General features: G+C 39.9%; 1 protein-coding gene across 12 annotated transcripts in view; it reads left to right on the top strand.

The window, feature by feature from the left end:
• Positions 1-25,846, top strand: part of LOC122870684 (teneurin-3) — a 422,149-nt gene that overhangs the window by 378,629 nt on the left and 17,674 nt on the right. For all 12 annotated transcript variants that reach the window (XM_044185050.1, XM_044185062.1, XM_044185096.1 and 9 more), the window contains 9 exons: positions 50-212; positions 511-649; positions 782-887; positions 1,371-1,513; positions 2,116-2,294; positions 5,344-5,448; positions 7,106-7,236; positions 11,002-11,171; positions 12,624-12,750. In XM_044185050.1, the coding sequence (XP_044040985.1) occupies positions 50-212; positions 511-649; positions 782-887; positions 1,371-1,513; positions 2,116-2,294; positions 5,344-5,448; positions 7,106-7,236; positions 11,002-11,171; positions 12,624-12,750 (1,263 nt within the window). The remainder of the gene's footprint in view (positions 1-49; positions 213-510; positions 650-781; positions 888-1,370; positions 1,514-2,115; positions 2,295-5,343; positions 5,449-7,105; positions 7,237-11,001; positions 11,172-12,623; positions 12,751-25,846) is intronic.

Consider the following 25,846-nt stretch of genomic DNA (forward strand, 5'->3'; position numbering starts at 1 on the left):
TGTTTGCTACTTCTTGCTCTCCCACTCCCTACCTCCCCCTGTCTTTCAGAACGATGCCAACTGTGACTGCTATCAAACAGGAGACGGCTATGCTAAAGACGCAAGGCTTAATTGTCCTTCCTCTTTGGTGGTGTCTCCGGATGGGACACTGTACATGGCTGATCTGGGAAATATCCGGATTCGAGCTATACGCCACAACCAACCCCCTACTGGTATGTATATGCAGTACACACACATACACAGTGTGCATACTAATGTTGTTCCCCACCTCATTCTGTATTTGGGAAGGCCAAAATATTAGAAATTAAAAATATAGTTTAAAAAAAAAAGAGAAGTATTTTTAGGCCCACTTTACCATGATTGTATGTCATCCTTTCTGTTGCAATTGTCACATGATGGCAGAGTTCATGTCATCATGAAAAGAAAGTAAATAATAATAAAAAATAAAGTAAGTAATAAAGAAATCACAAGTCTTTCTGACTGACTATCTGTTTGTCCATGTGTCTTCAGGCTCTCTGGCTTCAGGTCCCAGCTCTTATGAAGTGGCTTCTCCAGCCTCTCAAGAGCTCTATGTGTTTGATGCGAATGGGACTCACCAGTTCACCATGTCTCTGGTCACTGGTGACTATAAATACAACTTCAGCTACAGGTTGGTGTGTGGGAATGAACAAATATTTATAACGTTTTATTTCTACACTTTGTTTTTCTCCTTCTTTTCAAACTTTGTACTTTTTTTAATTTTCACTTTGTCTTTTTTCTCCCTCCATTCCTTCACTCTCAGCAATGAGGAGGATGTAACTGCAGTGACAGACAGCAGCGGGAACACCCTCCGTATCCGTAGAGATACCAACAGGATGCCTGTACGTGTGGTCGCCCCTGACAATCAGGTGAGATGAGCAAGTCTTTTGCCAAGTTGCCTGAACTTAACTTGACAAAATGAACTTTCATATGCAGGCATTTTTTTTAACAAGAAGTTCCACCAATTTTGATTTTTAAACGCCAAAACATGTGTTTTCATCAAATTTTTAGCCATATTAAGATTTTGATTGAGAGACTAGGACTTAAAGGATTGTGAATTAATGGTACATGGCAGAGTGTGAAAGGAAACATGCAGGTTATCAAACTACATTAAAAAAAAAAACTTCATTCAGCCAGCTAATATACCAGTAATTCTTTTTTATTATAATTTTGAATACAGTGTTGCTTCTCACAAAAGTTTCAAGAAAGACCCTAAAACACCCAGAATATTTATCAAAATAAAGCAAACATATACTGATGTTTACTGTCTGAGGTGACGGCTGACATGAATTAAGACTGTACTGGCAGAATGTATGTAACTCTGTTTGCCTGTGGTTTTTGCATGTGTATAGGTCATCTGGCTGACCATCGGGACTAACGGAGGTCTGAAGACTCTCACGGCTCAGGGTCAGGAACTTGTCTTGTTTAGTTACCATGGCAACAGCGGCTTGCTGGCTACCAAGAGCATCCAAATAGGCTGGACTACCTTCTATGAGTGAGCTGCATTACTGTGTATATATTTGAGTACATCTACATGTCTGCTATGTGCTGCTGGATGGAGAACAGACAGATTTTTTTTATTTCAAAAGCCATCTACAAGTATATTGTAGATCATTTCCAACACTTAATCACCTAAGCACCACCTAATATGATCTGCACCTGCTCAAAGTGGTCAACATCTGACAGGTGTCAAGCTGAACTGACTGTTTTTACAAGTTTATGTCAAGACATAACCTTTTGTGGGATCAGTGAACACTGAATGATTAGTCTTTTGATAATGTAAATATTAGGGTGAAGACTTAGTTTAGGGTTAGGGTAAGGTTAAGTCTATGTTAAGGTCAGGGTTAGGGTCAGGGTTAGGGAAGTAGTGGTTAGGGTTAGGGTAAGTCTCCAGGAAATGAATGTAAGTCAGTGTAATGTCCTCTGAAGTGATGGAAATACGACTGTGTGTGTGTGTGTGTGTGTGTGTGTGTGTGTGTGTGTGTGTGTGTGTGTGCGCAATGTAGATGCAGGTATTTTTTACAGGTATCCATAAAGCACATTACAATAATGGCATCTAATGTCCCTTTATTCCTTCCTCCCTGCATTTCCTTGTAGCTATGACAGCGAGGGTCGTCTGACTAATGTGACCTTCCCCACTGGCGTGGTGACCAATCTCCACAGCGACATGTCGTCAGGGGCTGTTGCTGTGGACATTGAGACGTCGGGGAGGGATGAGGATGTTTCCATAACAACCAACCTGTCATCAATAGACTCTTTCTACACTCTGGTGCAGGGTAAGGTGCTTACACAAATGTGTGTGTGTGTGACAGAGTAAGGAAGAAAGTTTGCAAGAGAGTGTGTGTTGTGACACCATTTATTTTGCGAGTGCTTTTGTAATATGTATCATACTGAACAATGTTGTCCCTGGCTGTGTGTTCTCTTTTCAACATTTTTCACAAACATTTTTTCAATGGAAAACATTGCCAGCTTGTTTTAGAGGAGCATTGAAGAAGATGCAAGGTTTCACACAACGTACAGTCTACAAAGAAAGCAGAGAAAACAGCTGATAGAAAGTAGCAGTTGTTACAGTGCTGAGGCTAGTAAATGTTACACACTAGTCTTGAAAACAAAGTACAAATTTGATGGAACATTCAGACATGCAGTTGTATTGTCACAAACTTCAACTTCATTTCTGTGTGTTTGGTGGGGTCAGGAGACAATGGCTGAAAAAATGAGACCAATCTCTTGAACAAAGCACTCTGGGGGAAAATCTTCCCAGAACACCATTATAAAAATAGCTTCACCCTAGCAATCCAGAAATTTCTTAGCTTTGTAGCCCATGATCTTCAGTACCACCATCAGTCCTTGCACTTAACCAGGGCAAACACTCCATATCATTAAATCTATATTTCTCTGACCAACAGCCAAATTGTGAAATATTTTATTCAGATTGCTTACCACAATATAAGCCTCTGGCTCAGGTGAATACACCATGGGACCACTGTATGTACTGACACACAGTTAAGAGTATTGATAGAGTATGTTAAGGTTTAAGTGAATTCCATTCGCAATACGTGCCTTTGTTCTAATCCATAACCACTAACTACTTACTAACAGAAAAAAATAAAATAAAAGATACATTTTTGCAACATTTAAAAAAAAACTGAAGTTTTGATTCATGTCCTTTTCAGTTTCCAAACCTGAGTGCTCTTAAGGACTTGTTGGTAATATACAGATGTATATCTTTTGTGAAAGATGTGTGCAGCACAGAATTGCTGCTTGCGGACACAGTATCATGAACATCTGTACAATGTAATAGCCCTACAACAAATACTACCTTTCTGAAACTTGTAATGTTTGTATTTTGAGACTAAAAAAGTAGTGTTTGTGAAGCTGTAATTTCTCGTAGTTCGGCATTTTTTGTGCTGTAAAGCAAACATGCAGAAAACCCAGTGACACACAATGTAAAATACAAGATGGTCTGATGCACATTTTCTGAGTGATGGTCTTGTTTGCTTCCTTCATGACAACACAGCTGGTCGGTATATTAAAAAATGAACTCAAAGGGATTTTAATATATTTTTGGTTTGTCATAGTTTTCAACTTTGTTGTTTTGGTTATTCTTACCCCTCTATTTTTCTAAGACATTTGAGCATATAATGGGCTGTCTATTAGCTTATCTCTTGTTGTTTCTCAGTGTTACAGCCTCATTCTCATAGGTGTGTGTGATGACACTGACCCATCCTTTTCTTATAATCCTTGTAACAGCATTCAAAAAGGCCTTGTTTTCATTGTTTCGGTGTACTGAAGGTTTGATATATGCCGAAACTGCAATAAGTGCCTGCAGCTCTTTCCTGACAAGTGCAACTGGAAAAATGAATGAATGTTTAAAATGTGGTTAAAATGCATAAATGTAGATGTAGACCACCAACTAACATAAGCTACTGCCAGTAACTATCACCTAAAACATCCTGAGGTTACTTCACAATAAAAGCCATATGCAATTCTCTTCACTTTTACTTTGAAAAGCATTTCCTTTCATCTGATTTGTTATCCTGTGGATTGTGGCAGACATACAAGTAAATCACACCAGCACATTGTGTTACAGTTGCACCCCTTCTGATAATTCTAGAATTGAGTTCAACTGCAAAAGGAAAAAACAAAAGCTAGTTCCACCATCCCCGTCATCCTTCATATCAAACATTCAGCCTAAACGGCGAGGGAAAACAATAACTTAGCACTGATGACCTTGTTAAATCTGAACTAATAAGCCAGTTGAAGCGAGGCCTCGAGTGGCCGGCAGTGATTTGTTTCAGAGCGAGCTACATGTGCCCAGTGTGAGGGAAAACAGAGTAGATTCTCCCTCAGAGCAGAGCAGTATTGATTGGAATGGAATAAGTTATTCAAAGCCATCGACAAGTGTAGCATTCCTCTCCATCAATTCATGTACATTATTTATTGTTTTGCCTCCTCACTATCATCTAAACTGCACAGTGTGCCACTGTGGAGTGGTCTAGGTAATGTGAAATCATATTAGGTGTAGGTGCAGACAAGAAATGGTAAAGCTAATATAGCTGTTGTATTATGTCATTTTGATGTTGTTGTTGATTTCTTGTGGGGAACATGTTGGTAATTCAGGGCTTGACAATGATGCTCTACAAGGACACATACAGTAAATGTTAATGCCAATGCATTATCATGGACTGGCTCTAATAAGCTGTGTGTGCTGTCGACCCCTATTCATTACATATTGTACAAAACTTTTTTTTATGCTGGAAAATTGATGTGCGTGGGAGTGAAGGATCAGCTTTTTAATGTGCCCAAATTCTGGCAAAAAAGTTGACAGAAAAAGTTTTGTTAGGAAATACTTTGATTAGTTGTTAAAAAAGACAATCAGTCATAGAGGGATCATTTACCTGATGGTAGGAGGAAGAAGTAAAAATGTCTATAGCCGGGAGAGCCTTTATCTCTCTCTTACACACACACACACACGCGCCCGCACACACACTCAGACACACGGCCATTAGTCCTGCAAGAGGTCAAGGGGAACCTAATTAAAAGAGGCTGGGGAATGTTAATACCTGCTCTGTGCTCCATTAGCAGGTTCAAACACTGCCCACGGAAATTAATTGTACTGTTTTCTCTCCTTACATTTATCCCTTTATCTCCCTCCCTCTCTTGCACTTTCATGCTCTCCTCTCTTTGTCTTTTTTTCTGTCCTTCACCCTCAGTTCAGTTAAGTATTAATACAGTGTTTCTGAATGTATGCCTTTAAATTGAAAACACAAAATCAATGTGAAATATTGTTGGTTCGACAATTGTCTGTCTCTTTCTCTCATATAGACCAGCTTCGTAACAGCTACCAGGTGGGTAATGACCATTCACTGAGGGTCATCTATGCCAATGGGATGGACACACACTACCAGACAGAACCCCATATACTGGCAGGTATGCAGTTTTGAGCAAATTACCCTGAATGTATAATATGGACTAATCAGAGGTTTCAAGTCCAAATGATTCTGTTACAGAATAGTAGAATCTATTATTGTTAAATTACTTGATTTACACTCTGCAGTATGTGTAAAGCATTAGCTGTAAGCTATCTACATGGTGAGTGCTTAAGTGTTATATATTGCTCAGTATGCTGCGTACCAGATTTCCATGTAAAAGAGTTTTTATATCGCATGCTGTGTCAGAGGCCTTGTTCTCTGAGATGCCAACACAAATTTCTGCAGGTAAACACCATCTGATGGGCCTGTTTGTCAAAAGGATCATAGTGGGGTATCAGTGTCAATGTCATGTTTTCAGTTGTTCTACTCAGTCACTCGCTACAAGCCACTGCTTGTCCAGCTGTAACGATACCGTGTTTATCACAGTTTGACACATTAGGAACTGATTTTCACTGTATCAGAAAATATCACAATAATAACACAAAATATCACATTTTAATGCCTTTGATCTGATCATCTCGCAAGCTATACCAGTGTTTTCACATTTTAGTGCATTTACTGCAAATTAGGGCTGCACGATATGGTAAAAAAGCCACATTGTGATTACGACAGATCATTTTTGCATCACAATTTTCCATGATCAAAAATCATGATGTGTCATTTGTTGGGGTCTGTATCAAACAAACATGTTTTCTTACATCTGGAGAATATAATAATATTACGATTAATTGTGCAGCCCTACTACAAATCATTTATACTGTACTTTGTTGCTGACCATTTTCCAAAGCACCACAGTAGTGTTTAAGATGCAAATATGTCATGTTCTTTTTATTTTCTCTTTGCATTCACCACAGTACAGTGTAAAAATCAGCTTATAGAGACTTGAAATTGATATATTCTCTTGGTGATCTGTCATAATAAACATGCCTGCTTTTATTTATGTCAACATTTTATTATCATTGCATTGTACTATAGTGCAGGCCTTGTTGTGAGCAGTTTTATGTAGTTTTATTGGTAGAAAGAAAATAGATCCTACATGAAACTGCTCACAACAAGGTCTATGGATTATCTTGAGTAACCAGGTCATGATTTCTGGAAAGAGAGACTACTGTTGAGTTTTTCAAATGTATTTTTGGCACTTTGAGCACCATAAGCCGAGGCCCATCTAGTTCCATTATATACCAAAAAGGCAGACATCTCTATGGCCGATATCTCCAAAACTTGGCAACTCACACCAAAACAATCTAGATGGATAAATAACACTACAGGTAACAGGAAAAATATGTATTTTTGAACTGTCTCTTTAAAGAAAAGAGAGGCACTCATATTACAGTACTAGCATGATTAGGATGATGTGCCATCCACTAAAAAGGTGTGCAGCACCACAGGTAGTGTGGAAGGCACCCAGGATATTGCAATGCAATCTGAAAAATGCAACAGTTCAATTAATTTACAGGGACAGCCTCAAAAGTATAAAATTGTCAAATAAACTAAGCACTCAGCAGGCCCCACTAACATTTCCCCACACAGCAGATGTCATGCTTGTGAACAGCACATATTGATTCACTGCTTTTTTTTGATTTGCATATTCTGGTTTAGACTTTTTCACTATAAAATATTGTTGGTATTCACGTCTTTTTCATATCCATTTATAGGTGCTGCTAACCCAACTGTAGCCCGACGCAACATGACACTGCCGGGAGAGAATGGCCAAAACTTGGTGGAGTGGAGGTTCAGGAAGGAACAGACACGTGGAAAAGTCATCGTCTTTGGGAGAAAGCTCAGGGTGAGTGCTCTCCAGCTGAAGCTTTCCATAAACAGAACTATACAAAGCCTCATCACTGACTAGTGACCTGGGGTTTGGCTCAGTCCATGTACTTCAATGGATAGAGACCAGTTTAAATAATCATTTATTGTAAAATTGATTGTACACACTTTACTTTCCCCCACCCCCATCACATTTATAAGCACTATATAAACATTTCATAAATGGACATGATATAAGGACATTTTTAAGTGTTTATTTTATTCACATTCATACATTATTTAATAACACATTATTATCTGAATATGTGAAAACATTCTTCTTCTTCTTCTTCTTATACCATCTATCCATTATCCATGATCTATACCCACAGGGTCACAGGGGGCTAGAGCCTATCCCAACACACGTTGGGCAAAAGGTGGGGTACACTTTTGACAAATGACCAGTCTACCACAGGACTAGCACATTCTGTATAGACTTTCACACTTATGGCTATTCAGAGTTTTAAATTCACCTGCATGCTTTTGGACTGTTGGAAAAGAAACCCATACAGATGGGAGAACATACAAGTGCACTGCACACAGAGTGGCCCCAGCTGGCCATTAGATGTAAATTCAGCACATTCTTGCTATAAGGCAACAATGCTCACAAACCAGTTTGTGAGCATTCATAAACTCAGTGGTTTGTGAGTACTGAGTTTCCTCACATTGCACACCTCTGTGAGCACTGTAATGCGGGTTACAGAGGGTTTTCTGTTTCTGTCTATTATGGCTTTGTGTCTGTTGTTCTTACAAGCTCTTACGAGAGAAGGAAGGGACATGGATTTGTCTGTAGTGCTTGAATATTACATTAAGTGCTCTCTAACTAGCCCAGCCTAATAGGAGAAAACTTTGCAGTCATGTGGCCTCTGGAGAGTTTGATCCACACAGTGGTGCCATCCTCAGCATGGTCCAGTAAACCCTAATGAATGTAACAGCATGTGTGGTCCACTAGTGCTAATGGGGAGTGTTGTATTGTGAGCTAGCAATAATGAGTTACAGGTAGATGTGTTTTTGTAAATGGGTGTGCAAAGGTGAGCATTAATACAATATGTATCCTGTATATGTCAGCTACACGTTTGTGAATCGTGTATGAGAATTTGTCTTCACTAACACAATAACAGTCCAGCTGTCCTGCAGCAGCAACAATATACTAATTTAAGATGTTAATGATAATAGGGTGATTGTGGGGCTGGATGAACAGCAGTGAACTTTATTCCAGCCTTTCTACTATATGCCAAATCTTCATACTGTGTTTATATGGTGTGCTAATCCTACTGAAGAATGTGCATTGTGCACAAGATGCCAGTTAATGGGGAAACTGCATGTTTAAGCAGCATGCTGGATGAAGTAATGAAAACATCTACGGTCAGACATAGAATGTCAATGCTGGCAAGTTTTAAGTGATGATAAATAAATCATGTAGGACAGTTAGTCATCGGATTTTTAATTTCTAGATATATTTGTTTATCATGTATGTGTGATGTATTTTTGTCAATATAATGTATAGACATACAGTGGATTCAGTGGAATCTTGGTCAACTCAACATTCTTGGGAGGCCATTCCATGCTACACCATGATACACAGGTGTTTTTCTTATCTGGTCAGTAGATTATGTGTACCAGATCAAGGCAATCAGTCAAAATGATATTATTATAAAATATTTTGAATAATATTTCAATTATTGAATAAAAAAATCACTGTCTCTCCATACACACAAATATCCATGTACCTTATAATTTCACTTCCAACCTTAACCATAGACCTAAACCCTAAATTAGACACTGTGAAAGCTGGCCAACGTGACCTTGTTTTTCAAAAATGTTATAACTCTGATGGTCAATTACTTAAATTGCTTCTCACAAAGATAGAAGTGCAGGTACACACACACATGATATAGTAGAAAGGGGACAGTATAAGAAAAACAATCAAAGCTGAAAATGGGCCAGAAACTGAAGGACATAAAGTATGCGACTTGGGCAAAGAAAAAGGAAATGGGTGAAAGACAGGTGTTGTTATAACAATTAAAGATAGTCAATCAAACTATGGCACAAAATCAACAGATAATTCAGGGGCTCAGCTCTTACATACAAACTACAAGGACCCAGTAACAGACTACAGTGAGAAAAACCCAGAATGTGCTGAAATTGGCTTAAGACTTGGTTGATGTCCACACCTGAAATTGTAAATATACACCAGGAATTTTCACAGTAGTGCCTCTCTATACTAGGTAGTATGTACATGTACTTACAGTTCATGTTGAGTGATTCTATGCAAAAGGAAGGCAGGACTATCAGAGAGTCCTGTTTGGTGTCACGGTTTGCTTGGATCCACATGAACATGACAGGCCATGCCAATCTGCAAAAATGATTTGTTTCCCCTGATATGGTGTGGCACACACTCTGCATGGCTTTTGGCTGTTATCCCGATGGTCTTGTTTTTCATCCAGCTGGCTACTAGCCACTGTCGCAATATCCTTCTACTCTGCCCCCCTTTATTCACCTTTCTGCATTCAACTGGTGTTAATTTACAAATGAATGATTGGCTGAATTAAAAGATGAGAAAAAATGACTCTTGAACATTTTCCAGCAAGACTCTCACTTTAATGAAACAGGTCTGTAAAACAATTGATTAGCTAATTCTTAGTATTTCCCCTTGCTTAAAGGATCCATAAGGTGAGTTTAGCACTAAAGTTGGGTTATCTATCTTCGTAAATTGGAGTTTGAACAAACAGCATGTCATTTAGATAGCAATAAAGAGTGGCTTGCTGGCTCTGTGATGCTACAGTGTTTTATGGGTATTGGATCAGAAGTTTTAATTCACTGGCTGAGGCGCAGATGTTGAATTGAACAGCCAAGAATTTAACACTTGGGCTTATTTATTGTTTGTCTGTTTATTTAGCCAGGTGGCTAATCCTTCATCATGAAGCATTCTTATTGCATTTTTGTTTGTGGACCAATAATTCAAAAGAACAGAAAAAAACAGACTGAGCAAGATTTGAGCCTTTATAATAAGAAGTCATTCTGTGTTTTAATGTCAAACTATTTGAGTAATTTGGTCAAAGATGACAAAATATGTCCTCAAGTTCAAAACGAAGCAGTGTGGCCGAGGTTGAGCAGTAAATTATTGGGTCTGTGCAGATAGTCATGAAATTTGCTGGATGATTCCTTTGGTTTTTGGTAATCTCTTGAACTGTGCTCCAGCACTAATTTCCACTTGTACACAAACAATATCAAAATCTAATGGGCAAGAACTGAGGATCAACTCTTTGAATTCTTTTCTCTAACACCACACTCAGGACAAAATGTACACAAAATATCTTGTAACATAATGGGCAGATTGCCATTTTGCACAGCATATTCATGCTCCCAGGAAAATAAACCCTTTGGTTTTAATGATCTCATAACCTTTGCCCTAGTGCCACCTTCAGGACAAACTTAACAATTTTATTTCCTCTACTGCCATCGCTCTAAGAATAAAACAGTGTTGTTTGATCTGTCTAATGCTGTTGTATTGTGGGGTGAAATCAACATTTCAGCATAATGGGGCCTTTAACAGGCTTTAGACTTTTAGTCATGTTCAGACTTTGAAGGGATCATAGCAGGGATTCAGCATAGCTGCATGTTATACAATCAGTTTCAGCTACTAAGCAGTTGTTGTAAGCAACATCTTTCAGCTGGTCAAAGATTTATATGATCACAAGAGTTTCTTTATTCATTGGTTATTTGTGTATCTCCACCCCTGCAGGTGAATGGTAGGAACTTACTGTCTGTGGATTACGATCGTACGCTGCGAACAGAGAAAATATATGATGACCACAGGAAGTTCCTGCTGAAGATCATCTATGACACCCAAGGCCATCCGACACTCTGGGTTCCCAGCAGCAAGTTATTGTCAGTTAACTTGACATACTCCAGGTAAACCCTTCTGTTCTGGGGTATTTATTATTTTAGGGTGTCCCCCATCTACTTCACTTAACTACAGGAAGCTGTAACGTATAGATTAAAGACTAGGCCACTGGCATTGGGCACTGAAGGAAAGTCGAACAAGGTCTCAGTAAAAAAGGGGTCGTCTCAGTTTTTCTACTGTATGCATGACTTTGAAAATCTACACTTGGAGACACTTAACCACACCCTGACTTGTAGGTTGCATTAGTTATTACTTGAGGGGAGGAAAGTTTTGTCCAGCACCAAATTTCTGACCAATTAAAAAAACAAATTAAAAAATGTGATTAACATTACATTTTGTATAAGAATTGATGTCAGATCAAGTGTAAATCTTGTAGTGGAGACTCAAAGTACATCACAGAGGTGACTGTCAGTCATCTTTGACCACAGTCCTCTCTTCAGTGTTCAGTGTTTGCTCACATTTTGTAGAGCCAAATAAACTGAGCACCTTTTGGCATGGCGCCTCATCTGAGGAAATCTGGACTTTTCCAAACCACTGTAAAACTCTGACAGTGGGAGCTACTGGTGAGGACTTCAACTCCAACTGCAGGTCCTCCTGTACTCCTTCCACAACATCGAAAGGCTTAGAAAACAGGTTAATGTCCTTCTCAGTGGGAGCGAAATCTTAAAAGTGCTGGTTAAATTCTGTGATCAGTGATGTGAGCAAAGTCACATATTTCCCTATTTTCACAGAAATGTTGGCGTTTGGGGAAACTGGAGATATACCCAATGGGTACTTTATTAGGTAGATCTGCACAATTTAATGCAATCCAATACAAAAAGCCTTGCCATGAATTCTACGTTTACACTGTCACACTGTGATGACACTGTCAGAAAAGTGATAATTCTACTTCAAGATTATTATTGATGTCATAGTGGGTGGTGGTGTTGTACTGGAGTGCATTATACTGAAAAGTATTTCCAATAATTTGCCCACCCTGAGGGGGCAAAATATTAGAAACATTGTGGAATGGCAAACCCTCTTTGGTAAAGAAAAAACGTGCAAACAATGTGTATGACAGTGACACCTGGTGTTATACCAAGCAGGCAAAATATTTTTATTTTATTTTAAAGTAACTCATGGGCCGCAGTCCATAGTTTGGACACCCCTAGTCTATATGTTTGAAAATGCCCTGAAACTGCAATGGGTGTTCACCCGATGCAAGGTCAAGGTTGTACATATTATGGGACTGTATGGAATATGTGACTTTAAAACAGCCTGTGAGACTGCCTTAACATTATAAAAGGAACTACTGGGCTGTAGCACTAATACACTGACATACAGTGTTGTTAATGGCACTGACACTTTAACAAAATTTTAGCTGGAAACACATGGCTTGAACATGACAACCTGATGTGGACCAGATATCAGCCTTCTACAGAGTCTTATATTTGTGTGTGTGTGTATGTGTGTGTTTCCAGTACGGGGCAGTTGACAGGCCTCCAGAGGGGTCCAACCACAGAGAGGTGGGAGTACGACAGTCAGGGAAGAATCATTTCCAGAGTCTTCGCTGATGGAAAGACATGGAGCTACACTTACCTGGATAAGGTACCAGCGACACCCAATCAAAAGTTAAGGGGAAAAAAATTTTTTGTTCAGCCAATGGAAAGATAGCACAGAAAGTACCAGTACTGTTTCTAACTTCTGATTGGGTGGGCAGCCTACAGCCCACCTCCAAAGTCACCCACTGCCCACCCCTTTGTCTCGTCGGGTTCAGGCACACATACAGAGCTCTGAAGAAGACCTGTCAGCTGCACAGAGTGAATCTTGGAGCATGCAGAGGGGGAGGGGTGTTGCTATGACAACTATGAACTCTGATGGCTCAGAATGCACACACAAGGCAAAACAAGTAAAAGCACACACACAGGGTTAATCAATCTGCCCTCCACTCACTTAAAGCATAGGGTAGCAGCAAACTCAGAAATGCTGCTTCTCTACCTATCTACCATCTCTCTATAGATTAGAATAGAATAGATTAGAATAGAATACGGGATATATTAATCCCCGTGAGAAATTAATCTTCTGCATTTAACCCATCCAAACACACAGCCACAGGATGGAGAGGCCTTAGGACACAATGGCAGGAGTTTGCATCTGATCTTGACTCTGACAACTCTCTGGTTGCCAACTGTCATTTTGCGAGATTTTTGTGCCATCTCACCAGGGATTCGAACCGGCAACTTTCGGACTACTCCGCTTCTCTAACCTCTGAGCTACCTACCACCCAAGTTGCCCACCTATTATTTCTACCAGCCCACTCTAATATAGCAGGCTAAATCTGGCCCTGTAAGGTACAGGATGACACAATGAAAGCCATATATACACACATCACTAGCTACAGTATCAACAATATACATCTGAAAAGGTTGTGTTTGACAGACATTAAAGGCTTTAATTAGGAGATAATGTGTGCACGTATCATCATTGTATCATCACATTGTTAGTGTCATTTTTTATGTATATACTGTGTATTTTATGAAGGATGAGACTAAAAAGTTGTCAATATTATTTAAAAAATAATCCGTAATCAGTATACTCAAATAGAACCAAATAGCACACATGCATGCTCACACACTCACAAACACACACTCTAACAAGGAGTACTGTGAGAAATACTGTGTGAGAAATGTTGCTCAACTCTGAAGAAACATGATGAAAAAAAAGATATATGACATGCTAAAGCACACACACACACACACACAGTTCTCTGTTTTTACCGCACACAAAGCAAGGTAACTGTGTTTGCCATAAATTCTCCTCAAGCTAAATAAGCAACACTAATTGAAGCTTTTTCCCAAGTGTAAAATGTACTGTCACAAAGTTAGCAAGGGAAACAACCAGCCACAAAGATCGTACTTACAAACAGACAGCCCACTTCCCCTAGAGAGAAGAGAGGAGAGGAGGCAAAATGGCTTGTAATAGTTAAAAAGGAATGAAAACACAGCCCCCTTGTCTCTTAAGGAGGAAACAAGAGGGGTAAAGGATAGAAGAGACATAGAACAGTTAAAAGATATAGACATGCAAAGGAATACCTCTCATTTTAAGCAGTAAATTACGTGTTTTTCTTCCCTTCCAAGAGTACTGTGATGATTGTCAAAAACATCAGACTTTGAGTTCCAGGGGGTCAGGTCATAGTTTATGTAGCTTTGATGCTAATTTGACTCTTTTCACTCTTTTCAATGTGATTGGGACTTACAGGTTGTGGATTGTGTGGATTATAAGAAGATTCCATAAGATCTCAGTGCACTTTCTAATTTACAGGTTTACAGTGACATTGAATGGTAGTGAAAATGTGGACAGGCAAAGTAGCACCTGTTAACTTAAACCTGGCAATTCAGGATTTATAACAGAGTCAAACTTTTTCCCAATGATCATAGTGCTCCCAAGAGGTAAAGAGAGACATATTTCACTGAGATGGCTTTAAAATAGATAACTGACTTGGTTTCTTATGGAGAAGAGAGGAGACAAGGACTAAACCAAAGGAGGGCAGAGCAGTAAAAACTCTCTAAAAAGAAATGCACTCAGAAAGACAGCTATCATTGTCTGTGATTGAGAAGTGGAGACATGTGAGGAAAGGAGAGATGACTGAAGGAGGAAAGAGAGAAAAAGATACTAAAAAACGAGTGACTTTAATAGACAACCCACATTGTCTCTTGAGGAGTACAAGAGAGGAGAGTTCCTGTAGTACAAGAGCTGGGGTGTAAAAAACAAACAAATAGTACAAGGAGGAGGAGACAGGAGGGATAAATCAGACACTTTTTGTGTTTGTTAGCTTGGGAAGACAGAGGGGCAGACAGACAGAGCCCAACACTAAACAGCAACAGGCCTTGTTTGTGCATGGTGAAAGAAAGGAATGATACAGAGAGACAGAGAGGGATATCTAAGGGAGTCTGCAAAAACAGAGGGACTACTGTGGAAGCAAGACCCAAGGGATGGCGGGAGCTTAGTTAAAGCATGTTAGACAGAGAGAGGGAGAGACAGAGAGAGAAATAACAGCAACTGTGGATAAAGAGAGACAAGCATGATAGTAAGGGAACAGGAGTGATAGAGTATGAGAGACATAAGGAGAGAGAAATAAATAAATAACAGGATCAGACTATTAAAAGAAAGAAAAAGAGAGTAAGTAAGCAGGTTTAAAGTACATAGTTACAGTAGTCAATTCAATTCAGTGGGACTTTATTGGCATGGGAAGCAGATGTACGTTAACATTGCCAAAGCAAGTGTGAAATAAAAACATACACATAAACAGAAGAAATATATACAGATCAGTAAGATAAGATAGTAATAATAATAATAATAATAAAATACAAATAAGTGAAAATATATAAACTCTGCAACATTTTGTTAATGAATATGTGTGTGTGTGTGTGTGTGTGTGTGTGTGTGTGTGTCTAGGTCATTCATTGTCCCTCGGGTTGTGGCATGTTGATACATATTGGGGAGCAAGATATGGCTTGTCTCCTTCTCCTAAGAGTATTTTTAGTTTTGAGAGGTCATTTAGCTCTTTGAAATCTGAGATTTCAGTTGGATTTAAGGTGATTAAAAAATGTGAGCGCTCTCTTTTGAATGTTAATTATGAGTGGGTATCTGCCTAATTCTGCTCTACATGCATTTATTTGTGTTTTTCTGTGTACGTGTAAAATGTATCTGCAGAATTCTGCACGTAAAGATTCTGTTGGATGTTTGTCCCAATGGGTATAACTATGATGACTAAGTGGACCCCATACTTCACTACCATACAGTGCAATGGGCTGGATGACACTAACAAATATTTTAAGCCAAATTGGAATTTGGAAATTGTAAAATGTTCTCTGAATTGCATTTAGAGCTCTTCAAGCTTTTTCTTTTAGTGCATTCACAGCCATGTAGAAACTCCCTGATGCTGTTATGGTTATACCAAGGTAGGTATAACTCATTTTATTTATTTATGGTAAACTGGTATTTGTTCTCCTGGCATCTGGGACGTTTTTGAAAACTCATGACATTAGCTTTCTTCATATTTACTGCCAGGGCCCAGTTCTGACAGTATTTTTCTACTATGTCCAGCTGTTGCTGTAGTCCTTGTTCAGTAGGAGACAGTAGAATAAGGTCATCCACGTAAAACAGAGACTTCACCTCTCTATCTAGGAGGGAAAGGCCAGGAGAAGCACATTGATCCAACTGTACAGCAAATTCAGTTATATATACATTAAATAAAGTCAGGCTTAAATTGCAGCCCTGACGAATACCTCTTCTCTGGGTGAAGAATTCGGTTTGTTTGTCTTCAATTTCAACAGCACACCTACAGTATTTACCAAATACATTGATTTAACCAGATCATACATTTTGCCCCCTATACCACAATAGAATGAAAGTGTGAAGGGTATATACATTGTCTGTGGTGCTGTGTTTTGGGAGGAAGCCAATTTGATTTTTACTCAAGATGGAGGAAATCTAGTATTCTTTTATTTAGAATACTACAGCATAGTTTACCTAGACAACTGCTGACACAGATGCCATAGTAGTTACCAGGGACTGATTTATCCCCACTCTTATGAATGGGGAAAATGAGCCCTTTGTACCAGATGTCCAGAAAATATCCTGACTGTAATACAATATTGAACAACTTCAAAACTGCACCCTGTATCTCTGGGGTGCTGCATTTGAGCATTTCATTGTTTATGCTGTCCGGACCACAAGCTTTCCTTGGCTGGAGAGACTGTCTGTGTGGTCAATTCTTTCTTTGGTTGTCTTTGTTTCTTCTAATGTTCAGAGTTTTTGTTTTATAAACATTTTATTTGAATTCATTTGATTTATTGGTATGTCTTTGTACATATTTTCAAAATGTGCTCTCCAGATGTCACCATTTTTGGATGGGTAGTGCTTATGGTTGCTTTGTGTTGAAGTTGTTCCACATATCCCAGAATTGATTTTGATTAATGGCATTCTCAATATCTTCAAGTTTCATGTGGGTATAATTTTGTGTTTTGTTCCTAATTGTACGTTTTATATTTGTTTAAAATGTCATTGTACCTAATGCGTAAGGATGGGTTGTTTGGTTGGTGATGTTTTTCATTTGCTATTTTTCTCAGGTCTTTGAGGGTACGTTTGTGTCTTTGTTATGCAATCAAAAAAGAGATTTGATGGCAACACTATCGACGCTGCAATCAAAAAAATGTTTTATTGCAAGTAAAATTAACTTGTGATTTAAAATATATTAATGAAAAAAACAAAAGTTTTGCTTTTGAAACCGACCGAAAGCTTTGCATTTGAAATGAAAAGCTTTGCTTGCTGTTAGCTGACTCTTGTGGACAGGACCTGCGCTGAAAGATGTTAGACACGTCCCTATTGGCCAGCCTCAAACAGCGTGACAGCTTGGCAACATCCACTGTTAGCAGACAACAGACGGAGTTCCATGGAGAAGATGGAGCGGGAGCAGAGAGAAGACAGAAAATCAGTGCACAGGTATGTTTACACATAACTTCCATCTTAGTGATAGCAAGAATGCTAGCCATGATAGTAGTAATGTCTTGCTGTAATAAATCATCAGCTATCGTCATAGGGTTTTACACAATGTTGCACAACATTACCTGTGTCTGTGGCTGATACCACAGACACAGTGCTTGTGCAGGCCATAGTTGGTGGTACCGCTTTTACCTGCATCATGCTGTAATGGGCACTCTGCAACAGCACGGCCACAAGATGGATGTATAGAACTTTGCCTGCTGCACAGGTGAATGGCGATCCATTCAACTGAATAGGCTGTGTGCCAGCTTGGAAAACAATCTACAGTAAAGACATAAAACTTGATGTGACTGCAAGAAATGTAATCGATCTTTTTTTATAATAATAATGTGCTTAAATTAAGGTGCATAACATTGTAATGTGATCATACAGTGCAAAGAATAAATGTAAATTGATTCTGGTCATGCTCAAGCTCTACAATACTGCATGACAATACTAGTAATAATATTTTATCTCTCACCAGTAAAATCAATAATACCGTGTCACTACACATTCTCATACTTAGAAAGCTAAGTAACCATAAATGCATATCCCCAAAGTTAATTTTGGTTGGTGGCCCAAAAAGTGGCAAAAGAAAATGCGAATGAATGCTTGTTTCCATCCATTACAGTAATGCGATTATTAGGAGTTGATTCATCATGATAAGCAGTAAACGGTGCCAATTCTCCAGTCAGGTGCCATGATACCATTGCAGAATAAGATGACGCAACAAGATGACATAATTGAGTGAGCGCCAATCAAACCTCAAACGGTGAAAAAAACAATGTGGAAAACACAATGGAAATGTGACATTTCTGTTTGTTTCATGTATTAATGTGAGGAAGGTTACAGTCTCCTCATCGCTCCACACAGATCTGACAGGTCACAAGTCTGCCGTTATTATTAAAATCCAAAATGCGCATAAAAACAGGTGGATGGAACCCGGACAGCTCAGCTAGCGTGACACTTAAGACGAGTAAGTGACTAACATTAACTAACGTTAAGCTGGCTACAGGCTGATAAAATAATACTGCACACCACAAATATAGAATTAACTTACGTTAGATTGTTGAACCTAAATAGTCCTGTTAACTAGTAGCTACATGCACAACATCATGCAGGCTAATAGGCAGCCTTGGCACATGATGGTAGTAACTAGCTTATTGAGCTAAGCTAGCAGCTACAGGCTGACAAAATATGTATTTTTTTAACCCATTACAATATCACAGATCGTTAAACAAAAGCAATCGACGTGCACCAGTTCAAACATAACATTCTTGCTATCACTAAGACGGAAATTATGTGTAAACATACATGTGCACTGATTTTCTGTCTTCTGTCTGCTCCCGCTCTGTTATCTCCCTGGAACTCCGTCTGTTGTCTGCTAACAGTGGATGTTGCCAAGTTGTCACTCCGTTCGAGGGTGGCCAATAGGGACGTGTCTAACATCTTTCAGCGTAGGTCCCGCCCACGAGAGTCAGCTAACAGCAAGCAAAGCTTTTTGTTTCAAAATGCAAAGCTTTTCATTTCAAATGCAAAGCTTTTAGTTTTTCATTAATACATTTTCTATTATTTTTTGATTGCATAATAAAGACACAAATGTACCCTCATTATGCGCTTGCATTCTTGATCAAACTATTTTTTGCCGTTTTGCTTTTTAACAGGCTTCCATTTTTGTTTTTGAAGGTTAGCTTAAATAGCTGCCTTGAATATTATGAAATATCATATTGATATTATCAATGGCTTTTTTTACACCATCTCAGGTCGGTATTGATTTTGGTTATATACTGATATGGCATTCATCAGATCTGCCCAAAGTCTATCAGAGTGTATTATCACCTTGGTCACGCCAATCACATGCTAATCAGGCACTTAACCGTGATGAAGTAGATGCAGCCAGAGAACAATAGGCCTGATTACTGATCACTGGGCCATCTTGAAACTATTAGGTCAGTTTCAGGTGAAACTAGCTATTAACAGATACTCAGGCAGATTCCCTTCTGAGGGCAGGGCTTATGTAACTCAGATTAGCTTAAATTTCCAGTTCCCGTCCAATTTTTTCACAATTGAGAATGACTTCCGGATGGGAGCCGAAACGTCTTAATTCTGAAAACAGTGTCCAGATGACTACGACTGAAACCTTTTCTACGATCGTCTACTACACTAGACCCAAGAGCTGAGGGGTATATGAAGGTTCCCCTCTGAACCTACCCTTAACTATGTACAGGCCTAAGGCCTGACAGAGATACACTACCTCCCTGCCACTTTGGTTTATTTCAGAGTAAATGTTGTTCCAGTTGGTGATGGTTGGTGTGGTAAACAGGGGAGACTGACCAGACACATGGTTTTTGCCCTGTAGGTCGATGACATCAGGTTTAATTTGATCTAATCTTAACCAAATGTTGTGATTTACACCCTCCCCCACCCCCCCATGTTCTGCCCTTGTGTATGTTTTTTAATTTTATAGAGGGCACCATGACTTGATTATATCCCGGAGGACAGTGAGTGAGCAGATCATTATGACACCATGGTTCTGTTAACACAATTACATCAACATCTTTGATAGATTTCATGAATTAAGGGTTTCCACTCTTCAGCTCAAAAGTTGAGGAGTGGAGACCCTGAATATTCCAGCAGCTTATATGAACTGAACACATTCAAAACGATCTAAATGAACCTGTGTAGTGAGACAAATATGAAAACATCTACAACAATACAACTATACATTTACAACACGGAATAATAATTTTATATGAATTACATGGAAGCATTTACTATTTTCACTAATATTACCATTGTACTGACTACTACTATTACTATCATGCTGTTTCTCAATTGAGAAGGTGTTCTGAGTATGTGTCTTAGCTGAACAGAAGCCGGTGCACAGGCTGTGCAGCATCTCCCTGATGACTCCCAGCTCAAGGTATCAGGGGCTACAACTGCAGCATAGCTCCGCTGCTGTGGGTGCGGAGAGGAACCAGGGGCAGCTTCTGCAGTGTAGCTCTGCTGCAGTGGGTGGGGGACAAGGGGCAGGTGCTGCTGCATATCTCTGCTGATGATGCTGTAAAGGTTGTTGGTGAGCAGGGGCTAAGGAGGGGGAAGGTAACCTCCTCTGGTTGTGCTTCAAAGTGGTGAGGTGGTGGGCACGTGGTGAGTGGGAGGTCCAGACTGAACTGTTGTCTCCTCACAGTGAGGGGGGGATGATCCTGGGGTGGTGATGGGGAGGAGGAGGTCTGGGATGGTCTCTAAAGTTCCTAGTAGAGGAGGAGGTGGGGGCATTGCATCCCAGGGCTATGTCTTTGAGGGTCTTTGCAAATATCTTCACCTGCTCTCTGTGTAGATGGAGTCCTTCATAGAGGTCCCAGGTGCCAATGGTTGGGTGGAGGGCCAGGTGGATGTTAGGTAAAGTGGCACATCCTCTTCTGACCTCCATATTAATGTCATGTATGACATGAGGAGGGATGTCTGTCCCAGGCAGCAGGGCGGAGACCACAATGCGGGTGTCAGGGAACTCCCTACTGGCCTGCTCCGCCATCTTCCTCACTGCCTTAACAGTGTCTTTATGGAGGCTGTGTAGGTTATTTGTTCCTGTATGGATCAACAGGCATTGAGGGTCCTTGAGGGTCTCCTTTTTCAAAAGCTTTATTGCCTGACCTGTGGTACTGCAGTGTTTAGATAGCACTTTCTTACCAGGAAAAAGCTTATTTGTGTACACTTGTGGGACTTGCTCTTCAGGCTGAGTGGAGGGAAGCTGGGATGGGCAGAGCTTACTGTGTGGATGTATCAGCAGGTGCCAGGGTGCTGTTGGGCTGGGTGCAGAGCAGAGAGGGTGGGACAGAGACAAAGCAGGGGTTTGGGATACTGGCAGGGAGAGTCTGTGTCTCTGTACTTGTCATTGTGGGGACTGATGAGAGTTGGTCTGTCAGGTGTTGGACTTGGACCTGGTGTAACTCCTTTCTCTATTCTCAGCATCCTCCTTCACTTTGGCTAACTGAGCACAGAGCACACTGTTCTCCTGTTTGAGTGCCTCTAGACTTCCTCTGAGGTCAGATGCCAAGGCCTGGATGTCTCTCTTTAGCTGCTGTAGCTCCTCTTTAAGCTGCTGCAGTGTTGTCTGGGGGGGTCAGCTCTTTGAAGTCCACCTCCAACAGGGCCATACTCTTCTTCACTCTCTTCATTCCCTTGGACCATGACCTTTCCTTTGGTGTAGTATGTGATGGTAAGCAGACCATGTCATCATTGTCAAGGTGTTCATCTTTACAGTTATTTTCTCTGCCTCCTGAGCCAACACTGGACACTGGACACTACGCAGAGCCATGCAGGATGAAATGGGGGGAAAATTGACTCGTAGAGTGTTTGTACCACGACCTCTAAATCAGTTCCACGCAGACCTTTGTGATATGCAGGCCTTGACTAAAAAGGCTCGATCCTCACCATTTTGTGAGTTATTATGAAAATCAAGTAGGGGGTTCTCTCCCTAGTTTTTATGAGGCACCTGTTAGGTACAGGAGAGGAATCTGTTTGATTTTTTTCTAAAATATTTCATTTTGTATTGCCTTTGGTGAAAAAAGGATTTGCCATTGCTAAGCCTGTAGTAAAAAACATTGCCTCGGAGGTGATAAGCCACGCGGTTAGTAGAATAGGTGGTCAGTCGGACAACGGGGCTCAAGAAGGATCCGACGGTATATGGCTCTTACATCACAAATCGGCCGAATGCACTATGGGCGAGTTGGATTTATTTTCAGCACCCATGACGCAACTGTCAATGAAAAGCTCTTCACAAAAGTCCTGCCTTTGTCAGCCATTACTGACGGAGGTCCTATCGAATTTTTTATCCCTGGAGATGGGGAAAAATACTTGGATCTGAACGATACTTTGATACATCTCGGTGTGAAAATTACCAACGCAGACTGATCAAACCTAGCCACCGACGCAGCAGTGGGTCTCATCAATAATTATGGTTACATTTTTTAACCACTATGTTCTTCTGGGGGATAGGCTGATTTCACAATCCAGTGCAACTCACCCTTACAGAGCAATGATAGAGACCCTCCTCAACTATTCAGACGTTAAAAAGTCAGTTCACTGCCAGGTTATTTTACAAAGACACGGCCGGTGATATGGACTCTATAGTGCTATTCTGTATGCTGTTGCATGCTGGGGCAGCAGGTTGAAGGTAGCGGACGCCAACAGACTCAACAAACTGATCCGTAAGGCCAGTGACATTGTGGGGGTGGAGCTGGACTCTCTGGCGGTGGTGTCAGAGAGGAGGATGCTGGCCAAACTACATGCCATCTTGGACAGTGTCTCCCACCCACTCCATGACGTGCTGGTCAAGCAAAGGAGCACCTTCAGCGGAAGACTCATCCCACCAAAAAGCACCACAGAGCGCCACAGGAAGTCCTTCCTGCCTGTGGCCATCAAACTCTTTAACTCCTCCCTCTAAGTGTTAGTCTGTTTGACCCTAGGTCGCTAAACTGGACATTGATCATTAACATCTCTGCCATACTTGAATAATTGCGCAATATTCTGTGTATTACTCCCATGCAATATTTAGTTTTCCTATGTTAGTTTTTCCTATTTATTGTTATTGATATTATATACCTCCATTACTGCTGTGCAATATCTTAATAATCTCAATAAGCCACACTTAACTCGACAGTACATGCACCACTACTTATTACTTATATTATTACATTATTACATTGTATTATTATACCGTATTATCATCATCAACCAGTAAACCCACTTGGTACTTCACACTTATTTTATCTTATACTTATACCCACCTGGTACTTAATTTATTTTCTGACCTGTTTTTATAGTGTTTTTATAGTGTACTGTATTATATTTTTTGCTAGTACTTTCTCCTGTGTGCACTGATGTAAAGGTGAGCTGCTGTAACAAACAGTTTCCCTTCGGGGATCAATAAAGTATTTCTGATTCTGATAGTACCAAATAATGGCCAAAACACGGGGTTAAATCACAGAGCTCGGTTCACCTCAGAATCTAAAGAGCTTTTTCTGCGAGAGGCTTCTCTTGAACTGATTTGAGAATCTAGCTGACTAGAGCTAATGACGCCTTCTGTCTCATGGCACTGCTGCCAGCACTTTCCATTTAAAAATAAAGAGAGGAAAAAGAGATCTGTCACCCTTCAATTTTATTCACAACAATGTTGAATACATGGCTCTGTGTCAGGACGGGAGACAGGTGCCCGCCAAAGCTTTCCAACCTCAATTTAATCAAGGGTTATCAGTCAGAGAGTTTTACAATATGTTTACCGCTACAGGGAGACACCTGAAAGATTTATCTCTAAGCATTGACCAGGAGGAATTTCAGCAGGGCTACTCTTTGTTCGTTTTTAATCTCAACGCCTGCGAAGATGCCAACGCATTGTCATGCGTTTCCAACGTTTATGCTTGTTACGAGTCTATTTTGGAGATCAATTCCAAACGACAGGTGCTTGTGGACTAGTACTGAGACAGTATGAACAATCATCATTTGGACAGATTACTACGTCATTTACTAGGAGATGCCTTTTGTGGAGTGTGGGCCGCGGATCAGTTACCTTTAGTGCATCAATCCTTAAGATTTCCAGCCATTTTTATCGTCAACAAACACGCTGCACACAAAACAGGAGAGCACTGGTTAGCTCTCACTCTCGAGGAAGGCAAAAAAGGCACCTTCTTTGATTTTCAGATTCTCCCCGGATTTTTTACATTACATGGTTTAGGTATTTTATAATACTGTTTTTATAAATTGATCTTACAGGTTTTATTCTGTTTCTGTTTTACATTTGTGCACATTTTTATATTGCCTGGTATTCTATCATTGCTATTTATTATCATTATCGTGCCTTATTGCTTTCAGTGAAAGTACTCATGTGTCTTTTTGCTGCTGATGTCATTCTACTCACTATTGTTGTGTTGTGTCATTGACTTTAATTTGTACAGCGCTTTGGTCATATTCTCAGTAAAACAACTACTGAGAATAAATGGGTTTTCAATTTGGATTAGCTTCTCTAATAAAGTGTTACATTAAGTTCTACAGGAAAATGTTCTATCACTTCCAGACACCTTGGAAAGTAAAAGAGTGTGAGGTGTACTAACATGGAACTACAGTGCATTTTCTTCATAAACAACTGCAAATCAGATCTGTCTGTAAAGGTGAAGAGGCTAAAATGTCTAAGAGAGTTGCAGCCACTGGGTGTTAGATAGGAGAACAATAATTTACAGTAATCTAATCTCAGTGATACAAATTCGTTTGGTAGTGTAAAAATGGGCAAACTCTAGAAAAAGGGAGAAGATTGGGGAAAGGTAGTATAGTGATGTCATTAACATATTTATTTAAAATTGTAACAATTTTACAGCCATCTAATGCTGCAGTCAGTGCTGCCCATCCTTTTACATGGCCAATTTTTAACAATTGATGAGCTTGAATGGAGGTTAAGAGAATGCAGATTTGGGTGTCATCAGCAGAGAAAGGGAGAGAATGTAAGAGATACTGTATGTATATAGAAGACGATCTCAGCTCATACAGTATATCTGTAGAAAGGCAGAAGGGAAGGAAATGTTACAAGTCTGTGAGGAGTGAGGAGTGACAAACAAAGCACAAACCACCTCAATAGACTGTCAATCAAGCAAATGCCTCTTAACACAGTTCTCTTAATATCTCCATAATATCTCTTGAATGAAACAATGACCTAAACGTCAAACTTGGTTTGAGCATCAAAGTTCGTTCTTGACCTTGGGATGAGTATTTGTGACAAAGTAGTGTCAGCTCACAGGTCCACTAGCTTTCAACCGTTCAGATATTAGTTCTCTTAATATCTCCATAATATCTCTTGAATGAAACAATGACCTAAACGTCAAACTTGGTTTGAGCATCGAAGTTCGTTCTTGACCTTGGGATCAGTATTTGTGACAAAGTAGTGTCAGCTCACAGGTCTACTAGCTTTCAACCGTTCAGTGAATCAAGCTTACTGAAGTGTGGAACGTTGGTCCTGTGATAATGATTGGCAAAATAAACAAAACAGGTCATTTGTCAAGACAACATTGTTTGTTAGTGCCTTCTGAAGCCATAGCAATTTATCTTTACAAAAATGCCACGCCACGGCTATGTTTATGGTTTGGGCAACTAAAGCTACTTTGTTAAGATTGGG

This window comes from Siniperca chuatsi, linkage group LG3 (genome assembly GCF_020085105.1).
Source record: "Siniperca chuatsi isolate FFG_IHB_CAS linkage group LG3, ASM2008510v1, whole genome shotgun sequence".
NCBI classification, from domain to species: Eukaryota; Metazoa; Chordata; class Actinopteri; order Centrarchiformes; family Sinipercidae; genus Siniperca; species Siniperca chuatsi.